This window comes from Podarcis pityusensis, assembly GCF_964106645.2.
Source record: "Podarcis pityusensis genome assembly, chromosome: 5".
Taxonomy (NCBI): Eukaryota; Metazoa; Chordata; class Lepidosauria; order Squamata; family Lacertidae; genus Podarcis; species Podarcis pityusensis.
Genome location: NC_138032.1, coordinates 81,802,392 through 81,814,745, shown reverse-complemented (window position 1 = coordinate 81,814,745; position 12,354 = coordinate 81,802,392). Strand labels below are relative to the sequence as shown.

The 12,354-nt window shown below is 43.6% G+C and overlaps 1 protein-coding gene and 1 long non-coding RNA gene across 19 annotated transcripts in view; one reads left to right on the top strand and one right to left on the bottom strand.

Moving 5' to 3' along the window:
- The window catches only part of ZMIZ1 (zinc finger MIZ-type containing 1), a 386,929-nt gene that overhangs the window by 368,418 nt on the left and 6,157 nt on the right, over positions 1-12,354 (top strand). For 15 of the 16 annotated variants that reach the window (XM_081007653.1, XM_081007652.1, XM_081007657.1 and 12 more), the window contains 8 exons: positions 926-1,136; positions 1,570-1,675; positions 1,847-2,007; positions 2,372-2,439; positions 3,416-3,484; positions 3,918-4,165; positions 6,122-6,288; positions 10,903-11,151. In XM_081007653.1, coding sequence (XP_080863779.1) covers positions 926-1,136; positions 1,570-1,675; positions 1,847-2,007; positions 2,372-2,439; positions 3,416-3,484; positions 3,918-4,165; positions 6,122-6,288; positions 10,903-11,151 — 1,279 coding nt within the window. The remainder of the gene's footprint in view (positions 1-925; positions 1,137-1,569; positions 1,676-1,846; positions 2,008-2,371; positions 2,440-3,415; positions 3,485-3,917; positions 4,166-6,121; positions 6,289-10,902; positions 11,152-12,354) is intronic. The other variant, XM_081007645.1, reaches the window with a different exon arrangement.
- LOC308478248 overlaps positions 4,172-12,354 on the bottom strand; it is a 40,107-nt gene continuing 31,924 nt past the window's right edge. For all 3 annotated transcript variants that reach the window (XR_013986966.1, XR_013986967.1, XR_013986968.1), the window contains 5 exons: positions 12,143-12,179; positions 10,964-11,203; positions 10,383-10,470; positions 9,293-9,387; positions 4,172-4,418 (listed from right to left, as the gene is read on the bottom strand). This is a non-coding gene — a long non-coding RNA (uncharacterized lncRNA). The remainder of the gene's footprint in view (positions 4,419-9,292; positions 9,388-10,382; positions 10,471-10,963; positions 11,204-12,142; positions 12,180-12,354) is intronic.

The window sequence follows — 12,354 nt, the reverse complement described above, 5'->3', positions numbered from 1 at the left end:
GCTCTAGAATCTGCTGTCTTGGTCTGCCATCTTTCAAATTCTTCAGCTCTCCTTTTCAGCTTTCAACAGGTAATCCTGGTTCTTTCTGGATGCTTCAGCACATTAGGAGAAAATGAAATCTCAGTTCATCTTTATCCTTCCTATGTTTTTCTTACCTGTTTCTAAAGCAGAGTGAGATAATGCCATGAGCACTTGTACCTTACGCAAACTCATGTTTAGTGGCATTTCAGGGCTGATTCATAATGTAGCTTTTTTAACCAGGCAGAAGATGTACCCAAGTTTAAATGACAAAAACACCTGTGGAACTATCAAATGTGATTGGACCACACATGTTTAAATGCCTGTGTTTCTTCGCAATAAACACTGAACTGGCAACCAGGAAAGGATTGCTGCTTGTACTTGCTGCATGGTGTTTACTTTTGGGTCAGTTATTTTCTGCTGGTCACCTTTCTAGTGTTGCTTTCTGGTGAACAGAAGGGAATGTGATTTAGGCAGGATGAGACTGTCTATTTACTCTTTGATTATGGTAACAAATTTTACTTTCTCATTTCTAAATCCTAATTCTTGAGGACCTTCCTGACCGCACCTTTCCCCCTCTCTGCTGCTTAGAAGCCCACCTTTGCGTAAAGCACTTTGAGGTCAACTATATGAAAAGTCGTATTGAACTGTAAAGTATCGATATTATTACTACTCTCAAAATATATAACACCACACTCTTCCTTATGTAAATAACCAGCCCATACAAGATGTGTATCATGTGCTTATTTGTCAAATAATTTAAAACAGTATCATGTTGCACAAAACAAAATTAAGGGGGCAGAAAAATGTATCCACGGCTTTCAGAAACAAGGGGAAATTGACATTTGCCCCAGTTGTATGAAAAGCAGTTGCTTATGCCAACCGAAACATACGCCTTGCATAACAGGTCAGACTTGGAGTTACAGTTCAAGTGCTATCACCATGAAGACAGACAGATGAACACCAACTGGCCAGCATCAGTCCAGGTCAGCGTCAACGCAACTCCGCTTACCATTGAACGTGGCGACAACAAGACATCGCATAAACCGCTGCATCTAAAGCACGTCTGTCAGCCAGGAAGAAACACCATTCAAATTACCGTCACAGCATGCTGTTGTGTAAGTACACCAGGCCTGCTGCGGCTGCTGACTCTGTGGTTTGGCTGTATAAAAAGAAATGTGCTGTTGCTTTTAGTGTGATGCAGTGTTCCATCAGATCCCTAGTAGGAAAGGCCCTTCAGATGTTGCTAAACTGCACTCTCATCATCCCTGGTCAATGGCCACATTTACTGGGGCTGGTGGGAGGTGGTGTTGGCGTCCATCTGTCTCGAGAGACAGTGGAGTGCATCTCTTGGGGTGAACTTGAACCACTGCGCTTTCCCTAATGATCTTAATGGGTGGAAGGATTCCTAAAGGTAGGAGCTGTGCCTTTCTGTGTAGCTGCCTCTCCATCATGAAATATAGTACCCAAAGCCAGGATCTCTGATTTGTTTAATGGCAGATGTACCCCACACAGATGAATTAATTTTGACTCTTTGCTTTCCCCCCACAGTCACATTTGTTCGTATTGCAGTTAGTACACCGGCCATCAGTGCGCTCTGTACTTCAGGGCTTACTAAAGAAACGCCTCCTTCCAGCCGAGCACTGTATCACTAAAAGTGAGTAGAGTGATATCTTCTCTGCTTATGCTCATAGAATGAGCTAAATGTAGGGCTGAAACAATTCTGTCTCGGGAATTTTATATGGGGCACAGAATTCATGCAGCAATGTTAAGATGGTGCCCCATATTTATTGTATTCTCACCCCCTTGCACCATCTTTCTTGAACAGTCAAGAGGAATTTTAGCAGCGTGGCAGCCTCCTCTGGCAATGCAACTCTTAATGGTGAGGACGGAGTGGAGCAGACAGCTATCAAAGTGTCCCTGAAGTGTCCGATCACATTCCGGCGGATCCAGCTTCCGGCAAGAGGCCACGACTGCAAACATGTACAGGTGAATGCCTTCTTCTGTCCTGTTGATGCAGGCCTGCACATCTTGTGACAGCTGAATGTGCACTGTGGCCTGCCAAGCACTTGACAGTATGCAGCAAACCCCAGCAAAATATGGAGAACTATCAAGCCCCTAATGGAGCACCATACATGGGTGGTGTGGGCTTCTCTTTCCTGGTCGATCACAAATTCAAAGTAATCCTCAGAACAGTATAAATTTAGCATGAACATGAATTCCAATGAGTCCTCTTTGTTCCCTCCTTAGTGTGTTTGTTATTAATTCTCAAGGAACTTGAAATTTATTATTAGTAGTAGTCAATTTGAAAGTAGAGTTGTGTAGCTAATATCACTGACTTCTTGTTCTACAGTGCTTTGATCTGGAATCCTACTTGCAGCTGAACTGTGAACGAGGGACGTGGAGGTGTCCTGTATGCAAGTAAGTGTGGCTATTCATTATAAGTTGCAGTGAGAATTTTTTTTTAAACCATTTTTTTTCCAACCACTGAGATTATATGTTTTAAGAGGAGGAAGAATAAGAGATGATTGAATAAGATGCATGAAAACGTAGAGAGTAATAGGAGAGGCCACTTTAAAAATTCAGGGTGTGTATTTTCTTTTTTACGAGAGATGACCCATTTGACATTTGAAGAGCAAATGGTTTGGAATGCATAAAGGCTTTTCCTTGGAAATCCTTGTGTGGGGGGAATGGCTGGAAATTATTGAGGACGCAAAATGTACAGTAGTGTTTAAAAGAAAACCAACCACTACTACACAAATTCTGCGTTTTTGCTCTTAACTGGAAAAGAAAATGTAGAGTTGAAAGTGTTTTAGGGCACTGTTTCAGCTCATACCATGAGATCAAACAGCCCTGGCCAATGCCTGTGTGAATTGTGTGCCATTACATATTCTGCGGAACCCTTTATGATGTACAAGGATTCCATAGCAGTATGCTGATATTGGAAAGGTTCTCTGAAGATGCTTTCAGTCTCTGTCTTAACCTAAGACAGAGGTTAAGACTTTCTGCAAAATCTGAAGCTGTGATTAGATGGTTTTCTACAAATCGAACATGAATTAGTAAGGCCCACGACCAGGAACATTCAGTCTCCTGCTGCTTTGATTGGGAAAAGACCCCACCTGTCTCAGACACCAATCCCTCCTTAGAATTTCACAAGTGCACACACTCTACAGACCTCAAGTGATGTTGTTTGAGAATTACTGATTAAACCCCTTCATAGTCCACACCAAAATGAACTCCATGCAAATACAATCTAAATTCAGATTATGAACATTAGAAAAAAATATTACTTGTAAGTTCTTCAGGGCAGAGGATGGACTTTTAGATATGTTCTACAGAGTGTCATGAACATGTGTGTGCCCATGTTTGTAAATAAATGTGCCATCTTCTCTTCCAGTAAAACAGCTCTGCTGGAGGGCCTGGAGGTTGACCAGTATATGTGGGGCATTTTGAACGCTATACAAAAGTAAGTGCAACTTTACCATTGGAAAATGTGCAATCCCTTTGTTTTTGATTCTGTTCTACCGTGGGTTATACTTGCGGCACATCGGTTGCCTGCTTGGCCCAGTAAAGCGACTTTGTATTTAACCTGCTGTTAACAACCTCACCCCATCAATGACAGTCCTATTAAGTGGCCAATGAGAGAAGTGGCGTGCAGATGAAAGTATGTTTGTTCCGAGAAAAGCGTAGCTAGTTTTGCAAGGCTATACAAAGGAGCTTATGCTGCTGTGGATTTGTCTGAGTAAACAGACATGCTTGTTGGTTCAGAACCATGCAAGCAGAGCTTTTCAGATAATGGGTTTGTGGACCTAATTTAAGAATGGCAACTTCTATTTGGGTGTGTGTGTGTACAGTATCAAAGAGACACAGTAGTGTGGAGCACCTCTTTTATTTTATAGCTCAGAGTTTGAGGAAGTCACAATTGACCCAACGTGCAGCTGGAGGCCTGTCCCAATCAAGTCAGACATTCACATCAAAGATGATCCAGACGGCATGCCTTCCAAGAGGTTTAAAACCATGAGTCCCAGCCAGATGATCATGCCTAATGTGATGGAGATGATTGCAGCTTTGGGTCCAGGCCCATCACCTTACCCCTCAATCCCACCTCCACCCGGCGGCAACAATTCCAATGAATACAGTAACCAAGGTGGGTTTAAACGTTTTGAGTATGTGTGTTTGCATCTATCAAACAGTATCTGCCACTAACCATCTACTGCCCACCTCAGAAGCAGTTGTGAGCATATCTTCCTCTTCCAGGCAGTTGATCTGAAACAGGTTGGTGAAGCATCCTATTGGTAGAACAGTAGGCAGTCCTTAAATTGAGTGACAGGGATCACAGGTGTTCTGTTTATGGTTTGGAAGGGAGATTACACAGCGAAGATAAAAATGGCTTGATGTTGCTGTGGGGAGAGGGGAGATAGAGCTATTTGAGAACTTCCATGTGTCACAAAAGAAGTAAGCATCAGATGCAATTATTTAAAGGATTCTACAGTGGTGCAGGCATGCAGAGAAGTGCAGAAGATGCTTATCTGCTGGTTTATGAAGCACATACATACTAACCTGGTGCCCTTCAGGTGTTTCGCATTACAGCGCTCATCGTTCCTGACCATTGATCATGCTGGTTGGGGCTGATCGGTGCTGTAGCCCAAAATGCCAGGAGGGCACTAGGTTGGTGACAGTTGATGTATATGCAGCAAAATAGATGGTATGAAATGGGAGCGTGTTTTTGTTTATTTTTCTTCCTTTTTTGTTGCCTGATTGTTCTAGATGATTTAAAGAAATGTGTGCCTTTACAATTCCAGTAATGATTTTTTGCATATTTAGTAAAAATCAATACAAATACTTTTTTTCAAAAAAAGCTTAGTGACAGGGTTTAAGCAAAATTGCCACCCTTCCTTTCTGCCTGCTGATCTTTGGTCCCCACGGAGAGGCATCATGGAGCAAGGTTTTAATCAACAAGTTTCACACGGGTGATTTAGACTTAATTATTAACCTTCACATTTCGGCATACTGCGTTACAACTTATAGAAAATGTGATGTGTACATAAGAGACATGTAACAAGAGCTTCCTGCTCTTAAATCAGTGCTGCGAAAGGTAGGGGGCGGGGGCTGCTAAGCTCTGCAAGACATGCAACCTGATCATATGTATATTTCTTAGAAGCCAATCCCACTGCGTTCAGTGGGGTGCACCCCGGCCTTAGCCGGTTTGCAGATTAGCAAAGTGAGAATTAGCGAGGCTCTGCTATATTTACATGACAGATCAAAGCCTCCGCTTCCCCAGGAAATAGTCTTACACAGCTAATGACTTCTGTTCCTCTGAGATTAAATTTCTCCTCAAATTGAGCTTGTGCCGGAAAGCAAATGATGCAGATGCTTCAAGTCCCATCAAACTCTGTTTTGGCTTGACTGTTGTAAAGCTGCTGCTCTTCAGTTGACAAAACTGTATCCCCTCTGGGCAAGCTGCAAAGCTGCCCTATTATTTCAAAGCTCAACATGATCCTGTTCAGTGGCTTATGTGAAATAACTTAGCAGTTTTAGTTCTGTTCCTAGTTCACAGCATTTAAACCACAACGGCTGCCATTGCAGTTAAGAGATTTAACTGAGATGCTCAAGGAGTAATGAAATAAAGAAAAAAGACCCAGACCTTTAGCATAGGTTTGAGGGACAGTTGGCCACTGCTGAATATACCTCAGTGTGTGTTAAATGTGGGGTTTATGTTTTTGTCTGCATCTCTTTCTCCATCCCATTTTTCCTTATATTTTCATTTTTATTAGATGGCCTGAGCAAGCAGCCTTTGAACCTTTTTTTTTTAACTGACACATGCTGGTTCCGCTTTTTGAACACAATGTATTCCACAGAAATCATTTTGTTAGGCGAGCAGTCACATTACAAGTCAATGATTTATTTATTATATTTTCCTTATATAATGTGTGTGTGTCAGAATACATATTAGACTATGAAGAGGCAGTAATGTTCTTAACTCCTAATAAGATAAGAGCTCTTATCTCTTATTTTTGTACAACGATCACATTGTGTGTTTGGGTAAAGGTGTGGATTTGAAGTACTCTTTTAAAGTAACTCTCCCTCTCTTTCTGCTGTCTAGGTAACAGTTACCAAGCTCACAGCAATTTTGATTTTCCACACGGGAATCCTGGTGGAACTTCTATGAATGACTTCATGCATGGGCCTCCTCAGTTGTCACACCCTCCAGACATGCCCAGTAACATGGCAGCTCTTGACAAACCTCTAAGTCACCCCATGCAGGACCCTGTAAGTAATATAATTTCTCAGTTTCTTCTTCGTGAATTATTTTTTAAAAATTATGCCCGGCCAAGTCTTCAAAGTAGCTGACAGCTATTAAAAAGCAAAACTACTACACTAGCATAAAGAACAATGGCATAATTTTAAAACATGAAATGATAAATCAGTCAGTAATAAATTAACCAATCACGGATTTCTGAAGAAACCTTGTTTCGAGAATCACCTGCACTTTAACTACATCTGCCAGTAACAAGCACTGTAAATGTTTACTGTAATGTCTTCCCTTAAGCATCTCATAAATATCAGGCCTTCCTCAATTGGGGATTGTGAGTCACACAAAGGAGCCCTACGGTGCCTAGAACAGGAGTGGGTAGTAGGCCTGGGTGATATATTGCCCAGGACCAGTATGAGGGGCAGACAGCGATGACCGTTTCACTCAGCTGTATATCGCTGGTGAAACCACCACCGAGTCCCTCTGCCTCCAGCGCCCGACTGAGGGAGATACAAGCTGCTGGCGCTGGAGGCAGAGAGACTCAAGCGGCAGTGATTTCCTCAGTGATATACCGCTGAGTGAAACCGTCACCATGGTCTGCCCCTCATAACGGCAGAGACTGAAACAAGCTGCCTGGGTGAGGTGTGAGCTTGTTCCTCCCTCCACTTCTTTAAACTGCTTGGCAGAGGCGTGTGTTGCTGCCCTTGCCTCAGCCAAGCAGTTTTACAGAGTCCCCAACCTGCTGGTGGCCTGTAGAAGCTGGCGGCGGCAGGCTCCATTAAGGTGCTCCCGCTTCCCAGCTGAGAGATCTCCAACCCAGTTCCTGCTTGCACAGGAGCTGGATAAGGGCTGCTCAGCTGGGGAGGTGCAGGCTCCACCACACTCTTCTATGGAGGGGTACACGGCTGTGCTCCCCTCAACAGGGAAGTTTAAAGGAGCAGCCAGGCAGAGCAGGGGCTCTGATCCGGAGGTGAGGCTCCTCTAAACTTCCCTGTCGAGGGAAGCGCAGTTTCCAGGAAGGGATCCCTCAGCTGGGAAGCCAGGGCCTTCCGCCCCACAGCTGAGCAGCAGGCAGGGGGCAGCTGCATTGTCCCCAGCCCACAAGATGCTCCTCAGTTCCCACCGTGAGAGCTGAGGCAGTTTCTCTCAGCGCCTCACCAGCTGGGGCCGATGCACCTTGTTTCAACATCGCCCAATCCTAGTGGGTAGATAGTTGCCCTACTGGTAAATCTGTAGGTGATCTGCACCAGGGCTGGGCGATGTCGGCTTTTCAACATCAAAACAAGCTGCATTGGCCAAGAGCTGAGGCCAATACAGCTTGCTCCAGGCACTGGGGATGGAGGGAATCAGCCAGGTGGCTGCAGCCAAGTGCACACCTGTCAGGCTCTGTTTGCAAGGCTGCCTTCCCCCGGGAGGAAAGACCTAGCACACCCTCCCGGGTGAGGCAAGTGCAGACCTGCTGCCTTGGCACAGAAGTCTAAGGGAGCCCCCTCCCCATCTCCAGCTTACACAAGCTGGAGGCTCCGTTAGGCTTCTTCAGCTGGGGGACATGAAGCAACCCGCTACCCAGCTGAGGGAGCTCCATCTTTTTCCTGCTCATCTGTGAGCAGGAAAAGGATGGGGCTCCCTCCGTTGGTGAGCAGGAGCTCTTTAATGGACCCGCCCCCCCCCGTGCAAACCAGTGGTGGGTCAGGATCTCCGTAAAAATGCTTGGCTGAAGGAAGGGCAGTGGCACACTCCTCAGCCAAGCTGTATCACGCCTCACCAATGCAGCTTGCTTCTCCCTCTGTGCTGGTATGAGGGCAGACTGTGATGGCAGCTTCATTCAGTGGTATATCTTTGATGAAACCACCACCGCTCCCGAGTTCCTCTGCTACCAACGCCAAGGGAGAGGTGGCAGTTTCAGCCGCCATCACGATCTGCCCTCATACCAGTCCTGGGCGATACATCACCCAGGCCTAATCTGCACTAGATCAGCAAGAATGTCTCACTCCCAAACGTTCAACAAGAACAAGCCCATTTCTTCTACTTATATCAGGCTAATAAAATGAAGAAAGCTCTCCTTTCTGTTAATTTCCTGAAAACAAAACCTTAGATTCAGAAAGAGCTCAGAGGCACCCTGTTTAATTCTGACTATGTATTTTACACCTGGCTCTTATTGTTATATCTTGGGGGTCTAGTGGGGGGGGGAAATATGAAGTGCTACTACTCTGCCCTTCCAAAAATGTTCTTTACCCAGTGTTTGTTTATTTATTTATTTATTTAAAAAACTTCCCAGCCTATTAGCATCTGTACTGGTGGATTAGTAAAGGAAATGTCTTATCTTCCTGCTTCTGCAAGGGCAGATACCCGATTCCTCAGTTTCCAGCCTTGGCTGGGAAGGAAAGGATCTAAGTAGCAGGCCATTTTGGAGTGTACTGTAATACGGGGTATTGGCCCATGTGTGGCTTCTCAAATGATAGCACATACTTTTTGTATTCTTCCCTCTCTCTGTACTGATGGGAGGTCCCACTGCTATCACCCCTTCCCTTTTGACTTCCTCAGGTGTGAGAGGCAGAGGGAGGCATGAAGGAAAAGCTATAGGTCCATTGAACTCCCCAAGTATAGAGAGGGAGGGCCAATTTATGAGCCTGCTCCTTTGGCACAACCACATAAGGAAATCAAAAGGGCAGGTGATGGCAGAAGGGAGCATGGAAACTGTCTACTTAACTTTTCCATCTCTCACAGCCTCTCCCCCTCAACTTCCTGCTTTACATATTGATGGAGAGGGGAAAGAGGGAGATTAAAACAAAAACAAAACAGCAGGTCATTTGTAGGGAAGGCATGATCCCCTGCATCTTCCCACCCATGCAGTTGTGGCCCTTTGACAGGATTAGTTGCAGACCAGGGTACTATATACCCCAAACGAAACTGGCAAATTAAATGTTGCTGTCTTAGAGATGTCTGCATGTGCAATGGGGCTATTTGCCTCCGTGCTCCTTTAAATCCCTTTGGAAAGTAGAGAGCAAAAAATTGGCTCACCAGGAGCTGGTTTCTTGGAATATGGAGAAGTATAAGCACGCACTGCCTTCTCTCACACCTGATGGCATGGAAGTCTTCAATTTTGCAGCATTCACCTGTAAGAAAGAAAAGAACTGATGCTAAACTGGCCAATGTATTTGTATGTATCTTCCCCCTGGTTTTTTTTTTTTTTTGGTTTTTTTTTTTGTGCCGAAACCCGGGATCTTCCCCCTGTATTTGTATGCAGCTAATACTCTCATATGGTTATGTTTTTGTTAAAAATAAATAATTTGGTGAAGCACTGAGTTTCAGCATTATATAAACCTACTTCCACCCTGCTACTTGAGTTTGTTTCCTAGTATCATTTTTTTATCACCAAGGATGGTATATCAAAGCACATGGGCGCTGCTCTAAGGATGCATATCTCAGTTTTAGCATCGTACTTCCAACACTTTTCAATTTATTGATTTGTTGGAAGAAGCAAGTAGTCCATCTTAGGGCCTAGTTTTTGAAAGTGGTTGGGTCCCTTAAATGAGTAAATGCCACCAGTGATATCACCAGTGATAGACAACTGAATAACTTCTTCCCAGAAGGAATTAGAACTTTAACCTCTGCTGGCACATCCAAGATAATTCAAAATAGGTGCAGTATAGACTGCAATGATCAGTTACTTAAAATATAAGAATGCCTACTTGAGTGTTCTGATAGTTTTAAAACAACTTTATTGTAACCAAATTTAACTAATTGCATACTATAGAAGTGTCTTTTATATTAATACGTCTACTGTGTTCTAGAATTCTTGCACTTCCTGTTCATTTGCATTGTGTTTTTGTGCTCATGCTATCTTTTTGCATCTTTATGTCAGCTGAATGTAGGGGACATCCTTTAAAACTATTCATGCACTTATTTTTCTCCATGGTGCTAAAGTCAGTTTGCAAGGCATGCTCTGGCATTAAAGGGAGGCCTGGACAAAAGGAGGAAACAAACACACGTTTCACTAGATACAGACATGCATGCTCATTAATCTCTGTGTGTGGCCCAGTAGCAATATTTGGAGGGTATTTTTATTTTTATGAGAACTACATGAAATGCCATGTTTCAGTTTCTGTACCTTAATTGGCTTAAGGTGAATTTGCTGTGGAAGCATCTGTCAAGAGCTGCTTCTTTGATGGGGATGCCTTTTTGCCCAGAAGATGTGACTAAATGAAAACCACAGCAGAACTGATTAAGTTTGCCCACTCCAAAGAAATGTGCAGAAAGCCATTCTCCTCCCAGATGATTAAGATCTGTGTTATGAAAGTAAATGTATACTTCCATCTTTTCCACCACCCTAACAATTTCAGGGCAGGATCTGGATAAAGAGAATTTTGGTCCCCTACGAAGCTACCTTTTATCCCATGCATTTATTTATTTCTACTGACACCTCCTAAATTCTGAGGGCTCATGATCCTGCACATTATTTTCCCCCTGGCGGCAAACGCCTGTCCAAGCCTAGCATTTTGCAATATGAGTTTTGCATTAATGATAAAGTAATTTAGAGTGACAAAGATTTTATTTCCTCCCCCTGCCATTTCTGAGCCTTGTACCATGTAGCCTCACTTTTCCTTTCCTGCTTCTTTCCTCCTCCGCAGATCCCTCATCCCGGCAGCACTGATCAGTCCCATAGTTCCATGCAGCAAGGTTTGCACGTACCTCATCCCAGCAGCCAGTCAGGGCAGCCATTACATCACAGCGGTCCTCCTACCCAGCCGTCCCGGCAGCCGCCACAGGCCGCTCCTAGCAACCATCCACACAATGACCTGGCCTTTAACCCCTCCTCAGCCTTAGAAGGTCAGGCTGGTGGGCAGGGGACATCTGATATGCCGGAGCCTTCGCTGGATGTAAGTTTGTGTCATTCTGTCATCTGCTTGCTTTAGAATGTGCCTTGAGTTTCTGCAGGAATTAATAAAAAGAAAAAGAAAATAAAAAAATAAAAAGAAAGGAACAGCTTTCATAGCACATGCCCTCATTTTATGCATTATTTCTTGCATTTCTTCACTACAGCTGACAACTCAGACTCCATGTCACGCAAATGGTGTCTTTCCCTTGACAAGGGTGGGTAGGCAGGGCCCGGGTTTGGGGAAAACAAGCTTTCTGTGTGAGAAATAGGCCACAAAACATTTTCGTTATTATTGATGTTTATATAGCACTTATCTGACTAACATACATTTTTAAAAGGGATGGGGTTTAGAAGTTGAATACCACCCTGAGCAATCAGCTACTTACTTACTTTATTTAAAACACTTTAATAAATATTTATTTAGACTTAAATGTCATCAGGCTTGATTTTCAAAAAGAATGGAATAGTTCTATAATTTATTGGGCCAACCAGCTGTTAAAAAGCTGAAGATCTGAGTGGTAGAGAAATTTTTCTTCCGACAGACAGAATGTTGAAATCTGTGGCTGAGTCTGGGAGCAGACTTGTATAGGTTTCCATTTTTAAATGTGTTTTGTTTCTGAATGGGAACATCTGAATGATTCTCCCTTCTCGACTAGTGTTTTAAGATGGCAAGGCTTGTTACCAGGTTGTGCTGTAGTTTGGCACCTAGCGACAGAAACCATGCATTTCCCTCCTAGGAGGAGGAGATGCCATTTAGTCCACAAGAAAACCATACATTCTATTGCTATTTAGGACAAAATAAGCTATAGGCAACAAAGGAACAGGTTTTGCAAAAAGAAGGACATCTTAGAAAAGAGAAGAAAAGCAGCCAGCTGTGCAAAAGACTTTGTAGAAAAGTGCTCCAGAATGTGTGCCAGGGTGGGGTGGGGAATTCTCATCCATACAAAGGTTTCATTACAGTCAAAAACCCACACAGTTTCATATCAACTTACATTCTACTTGTCCAAGGATATTGGTCACTTGGGTGCCCTGAAAACAAATGAGATTGTTGGTGAAGGCTATGACAACTATACAGCTACAGTCTCTGTGGCCTTGGCTAAAGAGAACACTATGAATTATAATTGCAAGCCTTTTCGAATCACTGTCAAGCCAGAGTTGAAATATTTTCATTCAACGGGTATCTGACTTACATCTGTTCATGTAT